The sequence below is a fragment of the Diabrotica virgifera genome, chromosome 3 (genome assembly GCF_917563875.1).
Source record: "Diabrotica virgifera virgifera chromosome 3, PGI_DIABVI_V3a".
Taxonomy (NCBI): Eukaryota; Metazoa; Arthropoda; class Insecta; order Coleoptera; family Chrysomelidae; genus Diabrotica; species Diabrotica virgifera.
In genome coordinates, this window is record NC_065445.1 from 273,512,252 (window position 1) to 273,533,917 (window position 21,666).

General features: G+C 33.2%; 1 protein-coding gene across 1 annotated transcript; it reads right to left on the minus strand.

Moving 5' to 3' along the window:
• Positions 1–342: 342 nt before the first annotated feature.
• Positions 343–2,004, minus strand: LOC114343101 (matrix metalloproteinase-16-like). Its single transcript, XM_028293917.2, has one exon. It carries the CDS (start codon positions 2,002–2,004, stop codon positions 343–345), a length of 1,662 nt encoding a protein of 553 aa, XP_028149718.2.
• Between the last annotated feature and the right edge of the window lie 19,662 nt (positions 2,005–21,666).

Sequence of the window (21,666 nt, forward strand, 5' to 3'; positions counted from 1 at the left end):
TCACATCTTTTGTTAATTTCAATTTTTTGGTTCCCACTGACCATGTATGACGTGTAGAGTTAGTTAGCGCTGGATATGGTAGAGTTATATAGTGCATAAGACTAGGGTAGTTAAAAGTGTAACTATGGTAGTTTCACCCCCAAAAGTTCCAAATTCTCCGGCAAGATGGGAGGGACTATTTTAATGGAATCTACAATATAGGCTGTCATAGTTCGGTTATTATCCGCTAGGTGGCTATTTTTACGACATTTTCTAATTTTAATTAGAAATTAATATGAATACATAAAACTTGATTGTTGTAAGGATGTAGGTATATTCATAAACTAAACATATTTCTTACAATTAACTATATATAGATGTAAGTTTAGATAGCAGAGTCTTTAATTGATATAAAATATTTTCGTTTGGACAAGGCACTCCAAATAGATTCCAACTAAATTGTCCACCTGCGACAACTTTTCTTGTAAATTCATTAAATTTATAGTAATTACTTTGACGGAAAAAGTAAATATGGCCATCAGTCCATCGGAATGCGAGAGAAATATCTTCAGGTATACCAGGAAATAGGTCTTTTATTTTACCTCTACCACTCTCAGTCATAAAATCATTAGAAAATTCTATATATGACATATTATTATAAAAAGTATAGGATCGCCCTGCATTTGATTGAAAAATAGCATTGATGCGCGCTTTATTAGGTATATTAATTGAAAAATTATCAATATATTGAATACTAGGGAATGATGCTGAGAAATATTTGTTGGGAGACACAATTGTAACCAAATCACCGCTTGTTGTTTGAAAAATGTGTTGTAAAGTGTACTGACGTAATTCTGTAGGTACATAATCGATAAGGAGTTCTGGTTGAGATGGAATAATCATTCCATTCAAGTCTAGTTTCCATATAAATTTGTTATGAGCAATATATAATCGATAATTTGAGAACTCTGGAGCAGTGGCTAGAAACATAAAATCTGGAATAATATCACACAAATTTTTGAAGATCAGCTGTTTACGAGTCGTAGGTCTTGTCGTTGTACTTGATGGCGTATGCAGCGTTGTATGGTGTGGGTGGATTGACTGCCTAGGAGGTGCTGGTCTTGTAGTTGTAGTTGATGTTAAATGTGGCGTTGTATGGTGCGGGTGGATTGACTGCCTACTAGAAGGTGGTAGTATTGTGGTTGTTGAGATATTTGTTGGTATATGCATGTTTGTGAACTTTGGGATTGGAGCGTATTTACTTTTAGCCCCATATAAATATTGCACAGCATTTATATCATCATCATGTAAAACACGAATCTTATCTGCATAGACGCTATACATGATAGCATTTGGAGTAGCACTATGAGCTATTCCGAGAGCATGTCCGATTTCATGAACTAATACCATAAGAAAACTAGTACGACCTTCGGGAATAGAATCAGTTCCAAAATGCCAGGACTGATCTATATCTAAATGGATTTCTATACATGTTCCGTCGGCATTAGGAAAGTAAGAATGCCCTAAAACAGCTCCACCTACTTTAGTTGGGCATTCATCACCACCCATACAATTTCTTCTAAAATAATGAGTTTTACTTACCATAGTTATGGTAATATCAGGAGGATCCACACCTGGAGTTGTAACCATTGTGAATGTTAAGTTTGAAACATTTTGCCACATCTGAAAAGCCATTTCCGCATCTTTCTGAGCATCAACCGTTCTTTGAGGAAAATACCATTGCAGGTGATGTTTCTTCCATGCTGTTCTTGCTATAAAATCGTTATCACTGTGTTGACAACGCGGGCGACGCATAAATTTGATAGTTTCATTATTAAGCAATCCATCCACCGGTAAATTATACCTTTCTTGGAAGGTAATCAACGAAGTTGAGAGATCTGTTTTATTATCGATATTATGTTCATATCTATTTAGATAAACAATAGCATCTTTTTCAGAAAAATCGGCACAAAGCACATATGTGAGACTTAGGAGAAAAACTAATACATCTACCCCATTCAACATCTTGATGAAGACTAATTTTAAAATATTAAATAACAAGAATATAATCGCTTACGAATTTTTTAAGATTTCTACTTTTATTCATATTGGTGATGGGAATATTGGGACCGTGCAAGTTCGTAAAAGCGACACCAGGTTTCTACGCTCTGCAACTTTATTCGCACTTTTAATTATCCAGCAAACAGGACCACATGAGTTATTTAAGATAGTTGCAGTATGTCTTCTTTACCTTCTATCATTGCCTTACTGCAAAAATGGCATTACAAATTTTATTTACTTTATTATATCGAAATGCTGCACCCAACAAATATTGACATAAGTTCTTAAATCTCATGTAATAGTTTTTTATCGCTATAAATAGTCATACCACTTAACCTTCGTCTTAACAAATTATTATATCAAAAGAGATTACGGTATCGTTGATAATCGTCACAGTCACACAAACTGTAGACGGAGTTATATCTTAATACAAATGACCAATAAATCTTAAATGGTCTTTGTTAAACAATAAAAAAGTGAGATAAAAGCCGACTATGACACTTTTTGGATTACTTGAAAGACACAAAATCGAAAAGGGTCGGAAGAAAAGCTATTCAAGAGTGTAATGAGAGTGTGTTGGTGAAGTGTAGTATATAAAGAAGATTCGAAAAATGGAGGTAGCTGAAATGAAAATGTTACAGTTGATGCTAAGTTAAACAGGAACGGCTTGATTAAGGCTTTAAAAAAATATTTAAGAACAAATACTGAAGTTGCATCACATTAGACGCAAAAATGAAAACTAAGTGTAACGAATGATAGTTCTGTTAGAATGAATGAATCGAGACCTAAATTAACTTAGAGATACTTACTTAGAAGAAAGCTTCTTCATCAAGGAGAAGATGAAAGAAATTTCTGGAAGAGAACTTTAGAGGAAGGGTGGAAAAGACTCGATGGACAGAAATGATAGGTGATTGATGAAAATATTATTGACTTAGATAATTAATAAAAAAATTTAAATAAAATTATTTTTCATTCCTTGTCACTACCCCGCCCCTATCACGTGGTTATCTCGTCACTATCTCGTGCTTATCTCGTGCTTATCACGTGCTTATCTCGTCACTATCTCGTGCTTATCTCGTGCTTATCACGTGCTTATCTCGTGCTTATCTCGTGCTTATCACGTGCTTATCTCGTGCTTATCACGTGCTTATCTCGTGCTTATCACGTGCTTATCTCGTGCTTATCACGTGCTTATCTCGTGCTTATCACGTGCTTATCCCGTGGTTATCACGTGTTTATCTCGCCCCCCCCCCCTAACCCGTCACTGTTTTTGTCTATAGAATTAACCGTATATATAAGGAAAACATAGATAAGTTTCAGTTTATAATATTGCACCAGTACAACAGCTCAATAAAATTAAAAATGAATCAAAATGAGGTAAATAAGGAATCCACACCAAAATCTGGTTTGACACAAACTATAAAAGATCTACAGAATTCATATTTTCAAAAATATTGGCAAGATTCAATAGATATCGATAAAGCATACGGTCCTAACTATAACTGGAGAACTTCAATATGGAATATGGGAAATTATAAAATATCTTTTAAAGATGAAAAAATTTATCTTGAAACAAAAGAATTTAAGGCTACCCCCGGATTACTTAATTTAATATTTTTCAAACAACCAACCAACTTTACGCAAGAAGATTTATATATTTATAAGCAAATTCTAGAAATAACAGGTGTTCACCGTGATTTAAAAGGTAGATTAAACCACCGAGCCGACCCACAGAAATTTGAAAATATCATTAGATCTCTATTTATTAAAAAAAATAAACGATTATGTTCTCATATACAGAATACTGATAATGTGAGAGTTACGAAACATTCGTTTTTACACGAAAACTTTAAGTATGAAACCGATTCAAACATTCTAGTAGGTAGATTAAAAAATTTAGTGAAAAATGATGAAGTTATGGAAGCTATTTCTATAATTAGTAATTTGAAAATATTAAACATAATTAGATAATATCATCACAAAACACAAAAATAAATAAAAAAACAATTTAAATATTAAAATTTTGTATGCTATCGATTTCTACTTGCAATTTATTTGTTAAATACTTTATTCTTCTTCTTCTTTTTGTATAGACATGACTCTGTGTGTTTTTTCAATGTGCCTCTAGTAAGTTGTCATTCCATCGTTTTCGTGGTCTTCCCACTGATCGTCTTCCTAGTGGGAACCGTCTCTCACTGCCCTGGCTACCCTATTTGTTGTCATTCGGTTTTTGTGGTCATTCCATTCTATTCTTCTGTTTCTTACCCAGTTATTAATGTTATCTACCTTGCATCTCCGTCGTATATCTGTACTTGTAGCTCTGTCCCATAGAGTCTTACCATCGATTTTTCGAAAGGTTTTCATCTCCGCTCTTTTGAGCAATCTTTTTGTCCACTCTGTGTCAGGTCGTGTTTCTGTCGCGTATGTCATTATCGGTCTGATGAGTGTTGTGTAAATTCTACCTTTCATTTCTTTTCCAATATTTTTATTTCTCCATATTGTGTCGTTCAGGCTTTGTTTGCTCTATTCACTTGATCTCCCACTTCTGTTTCGATCTGTCCGTAGCTAGATAGTGTGATGCTTTGATATTTAAACTCCTTCACTTGTTTTATTACCTGACCCTCCAGCTCTAATTTATATATTAGTAAATTTGCTGTTATAACCATACATTATGTCTTTTTTGAGGAAATTAACATGTTAAATTTTCTGGCGATTATGTTGAATTGGTGCAGCATACGTTGTAAATCGTCTTCACTTAGATTAGTATTGCATCGTCCCCCATAGCAGATTATTTTAAGTTGTTTTTCTCCCATTTGGTATCCTTTTTTTTTAGTTCTTACTTTTTTACCATTTCGTCCATGATCAGGTTGAACAATAAAGGACTCAAGGAATCCCCCTGTCTTATCCCATTGCTGGCTTCAGTTGGGTCAGTTAGTTCATAAGGAAACACCTCTGTCAGACTATATTAGAATACAAAGATTGGGGGGGCATGTGATAAGAATGGGAGAGGATAGGCTACCAAAAAGATCACTGAATGCTAGAATGCAGGGAAAGAGACCAGTTGGAAAGCCAAGAATGCGCTGGAAAGACACAGTAAACAGCGACGTACAAGCTCTTTTAGGAGTCCGTGTATGCGGAAAAGCAGCCACAGACAAGAGTGGAGGCGGAGTTCATGGCTCAATTTGGATATTAACTGATTCAGCTCTAATGGGGAGAAATATGCCCTTAACATGGATCCCTGATGTGTCCCTATTTTCACACGAAATCTAAATCTATCCTACATCTGTTCTAAAATAACTTAAATTTATTACTGAACTATTTAATCCTCCTTTCTGAAATCACCCCGTAATGATTTTAATATATGTTTTTTTTTTTGTTTTATACTACGAATTTCTATTTTCAACCATGCTGAGTCTTTATAACTTAACAATTATTAAAATTTTGTTTAAATAAATTCAGTAAATTATAGAGAGTGTTTCACTTAGATTATAATCGAAATAATTAAATCTAACATATTGTACATTAATTTTAAAACTGTAAACCGTTGTTTTCTTTTCCTCATTCTTTCTTGTATGTCGAGGCGAAATACTACCTAATTCTGACGCTAGCTCATATATATTCAAATCAAATGTTTCTAAAAAAACACACAAAACATTGTTGTGTTTAAATATTTGTTTGAACTAAATTTTTTTCCCTAACCGCTGTTAACAATATTTTCGGAAGAATTTATAAATATAGCATACTTTTAATAATAAACATACTGAAAAGATAATTATTTCATGTATTTTTATTAATATTAAAGAATTATTTTTACACCGCCTTTACGCGTTACGTTTTCATTCATATTTCGCATCTGGAAGTTTATGACCGTATATTTTTATACTTGAACTACTAATATGGTATTTTTAGATTACCAGAGACGTAGATAGGTCCTTCTAAATGGTTTTAATAAGTTATTGTTTTCATTTCAGGTTGTATATTCTAGTTATGATTGACTGATACTAAAAATTGAGTATTGCAATCTTTTTACTTATGCTTAAAATCTTATAAATTAATTTTTTTGTAATATTTAATTTTAATTTACCATATTTTTTGAAGACATATACTTTCTGAATTTTTACTAGAGTTGCATTCCGTTTTCACTTCAAGTAATTCGTAGATATACTGAAAGCAGTCGATTTCCGTCAACATTTCCTTTGACCTGCCAAATGAGGTCCCCGTCTTTCCATGTCCTCCTTCATGATCTTCGCGGTCTAAATCCTTTTTCTCTTTTGTGTTTTTTATTTCGAAATTTATTATTTCCACCTTCTATATTTTTTCTCCACATACCTTTCCCTCCACGGAGGTAGGCAATCACCATTACTATCTTTTGAAGCTTCTGCATGGAACTGGAAAACTTATCACCATTCAGTTTTCCGTCCGACTAAAGTAAAAGTTGTCGCAGGTGGACAATTTAGTTGGAATCTATTTGGAGTGCCTTGTCCAAACGAAAATATTTTATATCAATTAAAGACTCTGCTATCTAAACTTACATCTATATATAGTTAATTGTAAGAAATATGTTTAGTTTATGAATATACCTACATCCTTACAACAATCAAGTTTTATGTATTCATATTAATTTCTAATTAAAATTAGAAAATGTCGTAAAAATAGCCACCTAGCGGATAATAACCGAACTATGACAGCCTATATTGTAGATTCCATTAAAATAGTCCCTCCCATCTTGCCGGAGAATTTGGAACTTTTGGGGGTGAAACTACCATAGTTACACTTTTAACTACCCTAGTCTTATGCACTATATAACTCTACCATATCCAGCGCTAACTAACTCTACACGTCATACATGGTCAGTGGGAACCAAAAAATTGAAATTAACAAAAGATGTGAGTAAATTTGATCATTGCAATTTAAAAAATATCAAAGTGTTTTTAAATTCTGAAAGATATCCCTATAATGACCTTCAACTAGACTTTAAAACTAATAGGTTTACCAAACTATGTGAGATGTTTGCTAATTTCCAGAAAAGTTATTATTATTATATGACCCTAAACCAACCCACAGTTTTTCTTTGTTTTTTTATCTTCCGCGGCTCCCTACTCAATTTATGGAACCCAAATGTCCTTACCATTTAAATAATAATAGTGTATGTGCGTTATCTAATGTATTTTATTTGTATGATACTTTTATGATGTAATAAAGAATTTTTTTATATTTTGTTTTATTAATAAAAAACCTTAATAAAAAATAGTACTTTATTTAACCGCTATAATTGTTACATAAATTTTCCAGTGCAAATCTGCATAAACGGCAACTGGATTGGGCAGAAGCTAATCCTTCTTCCTCTGTTCTCCATTCGGGACGATTGAAATGAACAAAACACGGAAGTCGAGTTCGAATTTCAAAATCTTGCACAAATTTCTGGGTGATGCCAAGACTGAAATAGTTCGTATGGATCCACAAATTTTCTAATGTATGGTATGGTAAAGTTTTGTAGTTCTGCTTCTGTGAATAGGTACAAAGGTTTTTGTGGGTGTTGATTCATCACAATTCTTTTCTGGCAACATTCCATTATTGTTAAAACGATTAATGTTTTTAAACACCAAGTCTATCCACTTTTGCTCCTCGATTGCAGAAACAAAAAATAGTCTATTTTCTTCTTCTGGAGTATTCCACTACGCAAACGCATCACTTATACTAAGTCGTGAAAAGTTTTTAAACATATATTCTTTGTCTTTATATTTTTTTATTAACTGGTTTTCTTTTCTAACTGTTTAATATTTCTTGTTTTTTCATAAACTAAAATATCACGCTTTATTCTGTTAATACCTTTACTAAATTGTTCAACACGTTCACGAAGACTTCTTGAGCACATACTGTTAACATTATCGATGTTTCTGTACTCTTACATCCTCCCCACTCTCATTGATACCAGTTGCAGATGGGTCCCCCCTCTACCTTATTTTAGACCGGATATGGTCTAGACTAACAGATGCCCAGATCGCTGAGCTATTTGTAGATATTGGTCCTTAAGCCCGAGTTATTTTTAGACAGGATATTGTCTAGACAAGCAGATGGCCAGTTCATTGACCTTGAGCTATTTTTAGACAGGATATTGTCTAGACAAGCAGATGATCAGTTCATTGACCTTGAGCTATTTTTTAGACATTGGCCGTTAACCTTGAGTTATTTTTAGATTGGATACTGTCTATACACACCAGATGTCCAGTTAATTGACCCTTGAGCTAGTTTTAGATGTGAAAAGCATATGGCACTAACCCCCCTCTTTATTCTACTTGAAAATATATAAACTGATGCATTTATAATTTTTGTGATAATATCAAAATGGTGCTAGAAAATGAAAACCAAGCAATGGATGAAGCAGTTATAAATCCAATGGATGAAGCAGTTCTTAATCCATTGGATTTCATACCACCACATGAAGCTGAAGATAGTGATAGTGCCTCTTCTAACGAAAGTTTTGTTTTTTCGGTATCCACCGAAAATTTGTCAGACCTGGAAGATTGTGAGGTGTTGGATATGGATTCCCCAGAGGCAGAGAACAAAATAATGAAAGTTGATGATGTCAACAATGTCCGCTTTCTGTCATATGAAAGCGGACAAACAGTATGTATGACCAAATATTATTACGTAATAGACAATGAAAGTTTGTGCCCTTCTTGTTTTTTTGAGACTGTTAGCGGAGTGCCATCATACGTCCCAGCTGTTCATATTACGGAACATTCAAGTGGGAAGGCAGATAATCTTAGTACACATACTTGTTTTTGTTGCAATATGAACTTGTATATATACTGCTTATGTAAATACTGTATTATTTGTAATAATATAAATCTACAACAATAAAAAGGTTTTTATTCAATTCCCTTTTCCATTTTCCCTTTAATTTTTATTTATGTGCAAATGAAAAACCCCCTGTATTAAATTTTAAATAAGTTATATATTTTCGAATTTGTTATTTTTTCCTTATTGATATGCAACATTATATTGTTTTGACAAAATTTTTGTTGATGGACCCCGTAAAAAATTATTAATAAAAATTTGTTTTCCAAGTTTTGATTAGACCTATACTTCTAAAATATGATTCTAAAATATCTTTTCTTAATTTTCATAAATGAGTGGTGAAATGATTTTATTTAAGTACAAATGAAACGCCCCCTGTATTAAATTTTAAATAAGTTATATATTTTTGAATTTATATTTTTTCCTATTGATATGCAACATGATATTGTTTTGACAAAATTTTTGTTGATGGGTCCCTGTTAAAAATTATTAATAAAAATTTGTTTTCCAAGTTTTGATTAGACCTATACTTCTAAAATATGATTCTAAAATATCTTTTCTTAATTTTCATAAATGAGTGGTGAAATGATTTTATTTAAGTACAAATGAAACGCCCCCTGTATTAAATTTTAAATAAGTTATATATTTTTGAATTTATTTTTTTTTCCTATTGATATGCAACATTATATTGTTTTGACAAAATTTTTGTTGATGGGTCCCTGTTAAAAATTATTAATAAAAATTTGTTTTTCAAGTTTTGATTAGACCTATACTTCTAAAATATGATTCTAAAATATCTTTTCTTAATTTTCATAAATGAAGTGAAAAATTAATTTTTAAATCAATAAATATTTTAGCTTAAAAATTTTTCGAGTACGTTTATGACATAATTATTTTAGGATGCATTTCTACATTCTGACCTCTCGCATAATGAAGAGAGCACGGCGCCTATTTTTAAATTTAGTCTTCTCCGGTTGAAATGCGGGTCATATTCGAGAAGGACAAATAATGTGTTTAGTGAAGTTTATAAAGGGAATTTGATTTGTGTTTTGTGATGACAAATATCGGAATATTACATAGGTGAATGTTTATATATTACGAGGTAATTATTGGCAAACTAGGTAGTTGTATTGTTGGCTCTATTTTGTAATTTTGCATGTTATTATTGTGTGCATTATAGTATAACTCACTTCGTCGGTGATGTGACAATACCTTCTACCTGCTATTACATGATTTTTTAGAAGCGACCAAGCGTCTTTTTTTAGGTTCACTTCCTGTTTTTATATGATATTTTTTTACTTATTTTCTAGTAAATTCATTATGAATTTACTAGAAAATAAGTCAAAAAATATCATATGAAAACAGGAAAAAGGTTTTTTATCACTTCTGCAAAAAATCATGTAATAGCAGGTAGAAGGTATTGCCACATCACCGACGATTTGCTATTAAGGTGTGGGTAAAAAAAACTAAAATATTATATAAAATATTTATTTTATTAAAATCAGTAAGTTCTGTCTAATATTCCAAAATGAAAGTAAAATTTTCATTTTGGAATATGTTTGTTTAACTAAATAAACCAATAAGCAAAAAATGCTATTAATTTACATAGTTAAAAAAACAATTAATTTACATAGTTAAGCAAACAATTTAGAATACAACATAAAAATATAACGTTTTTTATCACTGCAATCCACACTAATTATCCACAGGTTTACAGGTCATTATAGATGTCAGAATTTGGTTGCAGATGCCAATGTCCAAACTTTGTCCAAACTCCTTTGCGCCCTATCGCGTTTTTTCTCATAACCACTAATCTTCTTAAGTAGCACAGCCCATCTGGTTTTCTTCCAAATAACGAGTATTTTCACTTACAAATGTTTACTGTCATATTCATCATCTGTAGTTTTGACAGTTTTGTCAATATTATCATAATTTGTGGTAATATTTAGATCGTCTTCTTCTTTTTCACCATGAGGTACACTTCCATGCTTTCATTAAAATCATCACTCTGAATAAGATTACCTATTTCTTCTTCTTCTTCGTCGTCAGATGATACAGTATCGTATTTTGGGTCGATCATTGGGGTGGATGACGCCATAACTTGTTGCTCAAATTTTTTATAATCCATTGGTCTGTGGCAAGTAAAATCTCCTTCGGTTAGTTCCACGCTGGAATCTAAGTTCACTTCATTAAATGTTTCCCCGTCCGCGCCGGAGTTTAACTTCACTTCACTAAATTTTTTCCCATTGGGGGACTGAAATTCGAAATAATTTTGGCACTTGATTTCGAACATTCAGGTACTGCAAACTTCACTTTCATTTTGGAATATTCGACAGAACTTACTGATTTTAATAAAACTAATCTACTTGCTGGAGTACCTATGGTTTTATAGCTTTTTGAAGTGGGAAAGAGTATCTGCAGACCAATCTAAAAAATTTTAAAATCCCCCGCTTCTTAGAACATTTTGTTACCCACGAGGCACACCAATGGGATAGCTAGACCACGCCCATATCGGTGCTTGGCTTGTAAGTTTTTACCCCCCCTCCATGGAAATAGAGCTTCCTTCTTAAGGAACTGTGGGAACTGAATCACCATCTATATGATTTTTGCAAAAAAACACCATCCATGTGTCTCTCACAGTCTGTTTGTGTTATGTTTCTGCATAGTTATATTTTTCACAAAAAATACCACCCACGTATGTGTAGGGGTTCAGTTAAATTTTTAATTAGGTCCAGATGTCTTTTATGCTTTACGACAACTGTTTTCTGCCAATTTGCGTGAGAAAAACCATGAAATGAATTCCCACATGAATATCATGTGTTACTCTTTTTTTTCTCATTTGTTATTAAGAAAAAATTTAAACAGTGTTTGCGTATTTCTGATAATTATTTGAAAAGATAAAAGGACGCTTTATTAATTTTTACATAAAGATTTTTGCATTAACCAAAGTTTGACTAAGTTATAAAACTTATTTTTTGAAGCATACCTAAATAATTGAAAAAAATCACATGCAACCGATTATAATAAAAACGTAGCCATCTATTGAATAATTTTTCAATGAGTCTGATTTTAAAAGACAGAAACAATGTATGACAACTTATTATATGGTTATTTTCGATAATTTTTGTCTTAAAAAATATTAATACATAAATTGATTAAAGAGGAGAAAAATGGATCTTAGGACGCCCCTGTGCTTGCTATAACATATATTATTAATAAGAGCATTATTATATGGTTATTTTCAATAATTTTTGTCTTAAAAAATATGTATACATAATTGATAGCTTAAAGAGAGATAAATAGATCTTAGGACGCCCCTGTGCTTGCTATAACGTTTAATAATAAGTAGAGGCAAACATCCCGCATATATGGAAAATTTTTTATGGTGCGTAATAGCAAGCCAGATGTGATTAAAGATGCGATGGGAATTGAAAGTCAGACACTATTGCAGTTAATTTGCCGGGGGAATATGTTTGTCTAAAAAACCAACTTTTTGTTGTTTTGTTTTGTAATTATACACTGGGAACGAATGGTATTTTACATTCCCGTCTAATTAGTTTTCATATTTGGCGGGAATGACTTTTTAATTTATGCAATTAACATGCATTGCGACAATCCAGCCAGCTAGAAGTTCATTTAAAATTATTGTTTCGTGATCAATGTTTATCGGTAATGGAGTTATGTAATTTATATTTAATGATACAAATTAAAATAATTTCTTTTTGTTTATTTGGGACTGTCCAGTACAACCAGAAATGACCACTGTCCATGATGCCCATCGATAATGGAGTTATGTAATTTATTTTTAATGATAAAAATTAAAATAATTTATGTTTGTTTATTTGGGACTATGTCCAACCCAACCAGAAATGACCACTGTCCATGATGTCCATCGGTAATGGAGTTATGTAATTTATTTTTTATGATAAAAATTAAAATAATTTCTTTTTGTTTATTTGAAAAATGCCCACTCCAGCCAGAAATGACCTTTAAAATTATTGTTTAGTAATCGATATCCTGCTGGGTGGGTGACCAGTGGTTAATTAGACTATTTTTAACGCGGATATTGTTTAGAATCTTTTTTCTCTCCCTAAAAGGATAAATATTAGACTAGATATACCCTCATTGGGCTCCTCATTTTTGTACACAATATCATATATTCCCACACCCTATTTTTTAGACCGGATGCCAGATGTTCCTCATTTTGCACACAATAATATCATATATTCCCCCACCCTATTTTTTTTAGACCGGATGCCAGATGTTTCTCATTTTGCTCATACAATATCATATATTCCCCCACCCTATTTTTAGACCGGATGCAGGTGTTCACTGCCAGATGGCCCTTGCTCATTTCTGCTCATTTTGCTAGTACATAATTACACTACTAATAACTTATTTAACTTGCATCATTTAATCCCTTGAGTCTTTTCGTGGACTAATAAAGAAACAGTGCAGACATTATTCTAAAATATGACGTTTAATTTCCTGTTTTAGAATGTTTATTAAACTTGTTCCAAGTTTTCAACGTCTTTACACATTTCAAAGTTTTGAACTGCAGGAAAGATCAACTGCAACAACTTGCAAAATAAATTCAGAATATTTAATATAATAAACGAAAGTCTACTTTGCATTTGTGGTGTTTGCGACATCAGTGTAGAGCTTCAATTTGTACAGAAAATAAAAAAAATATCGTCTCTACATGATATAATAGCTGGAAGAATAATTTGGAAGACAGAAGTTTGGAAATTCATTATGATAAAACGCAATATCTGGTCATTGGAAATACATACTGCAAAAAACTTGGAGGTAAATAACAATTCAATAAAACATACAAATGAATATAAATACTTGGGGGTAACTTTAACAAATACAGGATCAGATGAAACGGATATAATAAATAAAATAAATTAAGGAATAAAATAGTTATTTATGTACCAAGTCAGTAAAGTGACTCTTTATCGAACGAGTCTTGATATTACGAGAAGAGCGAGCGTAGCGAGCGAGGCGAGTAGCAGACGAGTTCGATAAAGAATCTTTACTGACGTGGGGCATACAAAATTTTATCGCCAACATAATTTGATTGGAAATCGACTTGGAATTTGAATTCTGATGATTTGCACCTTAAAGTTGACTACATAAGAGTTTGGGCTCTGTAATTATTTAAAAATTATATAAAATTTATAAAATTTATAAAATAATGTGAATAAAAATCTGTCGTTTATTTAACTTCTTTAAAATCTCATTATAACACTACACAATTTTTTAAATTTGATTAACTTCATTATTTCATAAAATTAATCATCTTTAACTTTAGCAATCCCTGAATAAAAAACTGGAAAATGAAGTACTGAAAGCTGGACAGCTTGGATAATGCCAAAATATATTTTATCTACAATTTCACTTTCTACAATAATTTGATATTGGTTTTAACACTTACTTGCAATTTACAATTTAAGAACTTTTTAAATTTTAGACGTCATAATAATTTCATGACAGTGATGACAGATAACTTTTGCAAGATGGCCGCTTTAGATTTTTAATCGATAGTTATCAATATTGAATAATTACTAAATCGGTAAAGTTTTAATTTATTTTATATGAATATATTTACAAAATACTACAGAATTTCACTTTTTGACATAAATTTAATTGACAATAACGCAAATTGTGTACAATATTTTTAATAATTAAAGTAAATAAATTTTAAGTTCACTCAAATTCTCGCCATTCGATTACTGCCATCGACCACTTACATTCAATATGGGTTAATTTGATTAATCGCGGCAGGTAAAGTAAAATTCTTCTTTCAGTACAATAAAGTGTTACTTTACTGCCGCAAATGAGTACAATAATGAATGATTTTAGTGACGGTTGGCGATAAATATTATAACGCTCAATTGTCAAACACGCATGATTAAATGACATTTCTCAGTTTATTGTCGAGATAACTGGTGACTTTAATTTAAGTTTTGTAGTGAAATACGCTGTGGATTTTTTTGGTGGGCCTATTCGAAATGTGCACCCTTGGAAATTCTTCTCACTACCGACGCCCTCCAGGATCCATGCCAAAACGATCAGTTTCTACCTGTTATGTAAAGAAGACATTAAATCACGAAATAGAAAAGCTAAAATTCTTCTGGTATGTACATAAACAAAGGATACATAGATACAGTTTATAAATCGCTCCTTAAAGACTACTTTCAGTTTATAAATGAAAAATGTCACGAATTTGGACAAATTTAAAAATACTCATTCCAAATAATGTATTTCAAATACATTAATTACGAGCTTACCACGCAAAATTCACATTACTAAAAATATTCAAAGAGTGTTAAATAAAATTATTATTATCTGATTGTTTAAAGTTGAACCGTTTTCCACATGTTGATTCTGGGTGGAATTCCTCTAATCAGACTGGCTGGATTGTCAACAGCTTCACACATTAGTGTGTGCCGCAATGCTATGTACGAGTAGGGTTGAGCCCGGGCGATTCAAGCGAACTATATCCTTGTCGCTTTCCTGGACGATTAATTTACGTTCGAGCTTCGTGGTCGTGGTTTGATAGAACGACTGAATTTTATGTGCTATGCAATTTCCCTGAAATTTTGGGATCCACTAAGCCGGAGAACGGGGTTATTGAGACGAATCACCCTTAAAAATGTCAATTTTTATAGGATTTTTAGCAATTGATTTAATTTTTTTAAATAATTTTTTTTAAGACTAAGTTTTCAATCTAATAGCACAGAAAACAACATCAAAAATGTTGCTCTACATCCTACCAGATTGAAAACAATGGGAAAATTCTCTGGCTACACCTCCGAGGCTTCTAAAATTTGCAAACCATAACGGATGCTGAGACTAAGGAAGATGATGGAATTTTACAATTTATAATTCACGTGCCATCTGCTCAGCGCGGTAAAGTTCCAACGGGAATAATTCCCTTCGTACTCCAATCAGAGTAAACATGCAAATCAAAAATAAATAACCATTTTCAATTTCGTTGCAACACGAAACTACAGCCGCCTCATATTCTAGTTCAATCAGAGAGTGCTGCAAGCACCTCTACCGGTTTCGAAACTTATTAGTCTCTCATCAGGAGGCACATATGCTGCTCTCTCTGATCCAACCAGGACAAACCCCGGTGTGGGCGGTGTGCAGTCACGCATTGCAACAAACAAAATGGCGTGGATGCACTAGCGGCAACTGCTAGCAAAAGACTAAGTTTACAATCAAACAGCACACAAAACAACATCAAAAATGTTGCTCTACATCCTACCAGATTGAAAAAAATGGGAACATTCTCTGGTTACACCTCCGAGCTAAAATAAACCTACCCATACTGACACAACTATACACAATTCATCATCCTATCCTACACAACACAAATTAGCAGCCTACCATAGCATGATACATAGACTGACAGAAATTCTCATGACAAAAAATAACTTCGAGATAGAACTAAACATCATTAAACAAATAGCAGTAAACAACGGCTATAACGAACAAACAGTTATACTCTGGGCTAATTAGCAAAATTCATGGAAAAGTTATTTACCAGCAATTTTATTGCTGGAATCGAATTATAAGATCCTATATATTAATAATATAGGTATGCAAAGTCCGCAGATAGTGTGCTACTTTTTTTATCAACAAAATGGCGCCGACAAATCGAATTTTTTTCAATTATTGCTCTATAACTCCGAAGATTTTAACTTTACAACAAAAACACTCAAATAAAAATTCACCGCAATTAAATTCTGCATAGAGATATGTTTTTCACGATTTGCTCCGACGAAAATTTTCCTCGGAAAATGCGGGTTTTCCTAACAAAAACTATAATTTTCAAATAAAGTTTTAGGTAAGTAATTATTAATCAATAATTAAATAACTTAGTGACATTAAAGATTTCTTGGTATAGATTGTAATTCCAGAAGCTGGTGAAAATTAAACGAATATTTTAGCAGTAATTCAATTGTTAATTAACAACTTACGATCGCAATAATATCCAAAATAATCGTGATACATTGACCAATCTTATAAAGATTATAAAGATGAGATGCTTGTTTAATATTTTATCGACAAAATATAAATTTTTCTTTTTTTTGCATAATCTTTAAATTTTGAAAAAAAAATAGTTATAATACGTTTGTCTAATTAGTAAAGTACAAAGAAGGGTTATTTACCAGCAATTTTATTGCTTTAATCGAATTATAAGATCCTATATATTATTAATATAGGTATGCAAAGTCCACAGATAGTGTGCTACTTTTTTTATAAACAAAATGGCGCCGACAAATCGTATTTTTTTCAATTATTGCTCTATAACTCCGAAGATTTTAACTTTACACCAAAAATACTTAAACAAAATTCACCCCAATTTAATTCTACATAGAGGCATGTTTTTCCCGATTTGCTCCGACGAAACTTTTTCTCGGAAAATGTGTGTTTTCCCAACAAAATCTCGAATTTTCAAATAAATTTTTTGGGCCAGTAATTATTTATCAATTATTATATAGCTTGTTGAAATAAAAGCTTTCTTGGTTTAGATTATAAATTCAGAAGCCGGTTAAAATGAAACGAATATTTTAGCAACAATTCAATTGTTAATTAACAATTTACAGTCGCAACAACAACCAAAATAATCATGAGACATTGATCAAATTCAGAAAGATTATAAAAGTGTGATGCCTATTTAATATTTTGTCGACAAAATATAAATTTTTCATTTTTTTGCATAATCTTTAAATGTTTAAAAAAAATTGTTATAAACAAATTAACATTTCTTAGAAATTGTTTATTATATTCTAATTTTAAAAAATACTTAAAATGCGCATTTCATAGGTCTTGAAGATGAATGCTTTAAAAAAATTTTCCAACCATTTGCAAAAAAGTTAGGAAACAGCAAAATATATATACGATATCTCCATTGTTTATAATTTGTTTTAATTGTTTGAAAGCTTAAAAGTGAGTCTATGGTACAATCTAATTACTCACAAAGAATGTCAAAAATTACTGCGATGGTTATATTTTAATCAAAGATTAAAAATACTTTCTTTTGTAATTTTTAGCGCGAAAGTAGGCTTGATACAGAGCCGGAGATAAAATGTTCACTCGAAGCGACTAACACGCTTAAACTCGCGCGAGTTGTGTATGTGTGCGGGTAGCTACGGTACTGTATTATTCTACTTTCGCGCGTGTAAATTACAAAAAAATATATTTATAATCTTTAATTAAAATATAACCATTAAGCTGATAATCGGTATTGTTTTATAAATAATTAGCTTGTACTTTAAACTCACTTCTACGCTTTGAAAGAATTAAAAAAAATTATTAACACCGTAGTAATCGTATGTTTACTTTGCTGTTTCATAACTTTTTTGCAAATGGTTGCAAAAATAATTTAAAGCATTAATTTTCAAGATATTTGAAATGCGCATTTTAGCTATTTTTTAAAATTATAATATAATAAAAACTTTCTGAGAAACGTTAATTTGTTTATAACTATTATTATTATATGTATAATTTATTTGCTACGAATAAACTCCATTATTATTATTATTTAGCCATACGGCTCACACTCCCTCTAAGGGGAAAATTGACTCATCCCAGATACCTACGGTATCAAAAGGATTGAGCTCTGGTGGGACTCTTTCCGTGTTATCGAGCCCTAGGTGACTTGGAATGCAGGTGTATCTCCCAGAAATTTTCGTACGCATCTGGCCGTCGCGAGTAGTACAGCTTTCTGCATGGTCTTATAAAGATGTTCATTCAGACCCAGCTTTTTTATGCTTTCGAGGAGGGTCTTCGGAATGACTCCAGTAGTAGAAATAATAATCGGTATCGTCTGGGTACTTTGCATTCTCCATTGCCTTCGTATTTGAATTTCTAGATCTCTGTATTTGGCGATCTTTTCAGTAAATTTACTACGTAGATTATTGTTGTTAGGTATCGCCACATCAATTAGTGTTGTTTGTCTTGTTAATTTATTAACTAGTACGAGATCTGGTCTATTATGTGCCACTGTTTGGTCTGTGAGCACAGTGCGGTCCCAGTATAGCTTGTAGTTGCCATCCTCAAGCATACTCTCAGGGACGTATTGATAATACGGGAGATGGTCTGTTTGGAGAAGTCCCAGCTTGATAGCTATCTCTTGATGAAGGATTTTTGCTACTGCATCATGCCGTTCCTTGTATTCAGTTGCAGCAAATGCCTGGCAGCCCCCTGTAAGATGTTGGATGGTTTCTTGGGCTTGACATCCATATCGGCATCTGTCGTTTTGAACCTGAGGGTCTTTGATGATATATTTCAGGTAATTTCTGGTTGGTATAACCTGATCCTGAATGGCCAGTAATGAACCCTCCGTTTCAGGGAACATCTTTCCTGATGTCAACCAGTAGTTCGACGCTATATTGTCGACATAGTCTTGGCTGACCTCATTGGGATGTCGCCCGTGCAGAGGTTTACCCATCCAGGCGCGCACTTTTTCGTCCTTAGTAAGGTGGTTTATGCGCATTTCTGGTTCCCTCAGTTTGATCGGTGTTGTGTCATCTACTGCGCAGATAGCGCGATGTAGAGTAGATGTCTCAGCCTGCATCTGAAAATAAGTTCTTAAATTAGCAATTTGTTTATCTAATTGCTCACCTATATCCATAAGTCCTCTTCCTCCTAGATTCCGTGGTAATGTTGTTCTTTCTACTGCACTCTTAGGATGGTGTTTTTGTGCCTTTGTGAGGTGTGTTCGCACTTTTCGCTGAAGAGCTTCTATATCTGTTTTTGTCCACTTAACAATACCAAATGAGTAGCTAAGCGCGGAACATGCGTAGGTGTTTAGTGCCTTAAACAAATTTCTACTGTTAAGGTGTGAGCGAAGCAGCTGTTTTACCCTTCGTATAAACTCAGTAGTTATCTCTGTTTTCATTTGTTTATGGTCAATTTTCCGCGCTTGCTTTACTCCAAGATATTTGTACATATCGTTTTCACCCATGGCCTCGATGTTCTGGCCATTTTGCATATCGAATCCTCCGGGCTGTACTTTTCCTCTGACTATATTTAAAATACGGCACTTGTCTAGTCCGAAGTACATACTAATATCATTAGAAAAAGTTTCTACAGTTTTTAGCATCTCGTCGAGTTGGTTTCGAGTGGAAGCCATTAATTTCAAATCATCCATGTACAATAAATGATTAAGCTTCGCCACCACATTGTTGTTATTTTTGATGCTAAAACCTGCATCTGTGGAGTTCAATAGCTGAGATAGTGGGTTCATAGCTAGACAGAACCACAGAGGACTCAACGAATCTCCTTGAAACAGGCCCCGGCTGATTGCGATATTTTCAGTTTCGATGTTACTTTCACCAGGTATTTGAAGGTGAATTCTAGTTTTCCACTCTGTCATTATATGTTGTAAAAAGGTCACTATATTATCATCGACTCTATATATTCTCAATATATCTATAAGCCATTCATGCGGCACTGAATCAAAGGCCTTCTTGTAATCAATAAAAGCAGTAAATAGGTTCCTCTTTTTGGAATATGCTTGATTAGAAATGACTGAGTCGATGATAAGTTGTTCTTTGCAACCCATGGAACCCTTAGCGCATCCTTTCTGTTGGGGCTCTATGATATTGTTCAGAGCACAGTGTTGGTAGATACGCCGGGCTACACAGGATGTGACCAATTTATACAAAGTTGGAAGACAAGTAATTGGGCGGTATTTTGCTGGATCTTGGGTGTTATTTTGATCCTTCGGTATTAAATAAGTGGTTCCCTGAGTTAGGAATGATGGTATATCCTGCGGATTAGAAATAACATAATTAATTAGTGTTGATAAGCATTCATGAGCACTCCAAAACTTCTTGAGCCAAAAGTTTTGAACTCCGTCTGGTCCAGGAGATTTCCAGTTATGAAGCTCTTTGATGATATTTGAGACTTCTTCAGTGGTGAAGGGTTCGTAGAGAGTAGTAGTGTAGTGTTGGCAGTTCTGTGCCGTATCTTCGATCCATCCAGCATTGTTGTTAAGAGCAGCTGGTGTGGAAAGTTGATTTCCCCAAAACTCATGAATTTCTTCTTGGCTTGGATAAGACTTATCGAGATTTTCTACGGTGGAATTGAGTTTTCGATAGAACGCCTTCTCAGCAGTCTCAAAAAGGGCATTGTCGGATTTTCGGTTGTTACTCACTTTGTACCTTCTTAGTCGTCCTGAATAAACTGAGAGTCTTTGTTTTAACGTATCCAGGCACTGTTGGGCTGTGTTGTTTTCTGGATCGTATCTTGAGTGTCTTGCAGTATTCCGTATTATTTCTTCAGCTCTCCTGATGACTCTTGTACTTCTTACACCTCGTATATATTCTGTGACTCGACCAATATCCCTACGCAGCAATTCAATCTTTCCGAGCAGTCTTTTTTCCCAGGGTGCAATTCTGCTACCAGTCCTTCCGTTATTAGAACCCCGTCGTGTTCTGATCTTAATGCCCATTACATTAGCAATTGCTGTTGCTGCACAGTAGATTAGCATGTGCAGATACTCTAATGTGTGGGCTTCTACGACATAATTGGGTAGGACTTCAGTGTTCACAATTTGTAACAGCACACCTAGTCTCTTACAAGAGTTTATTCGTGGTAGCGGTGGTCTGCTAAGTGGGTTTGTTCCATTAAACTCTTGTACAGCACGTGCCATTTCGCTTACTAGTTTATCATGTAGCTCGTTGTTTTCCTGCTCTGTATTGTCAGGTTGAGTTTCTTGTATGGCAAGCTCAGGAATCTGCTCATGCACTTCATTGGGGACTTGATCTTCAATTACAACATCGTTATGAATCTCCCGTT

What these genes read in the sequence shown, in the direction of transcription:
- LOC114343101 (XM_028293917.2), bottom strand. Translation starts at nt 2,004, where the DNA reads ATGTTGAATGGGGTAGATGTATTAGTTTTTCTCCTAAGTCTCACATAT.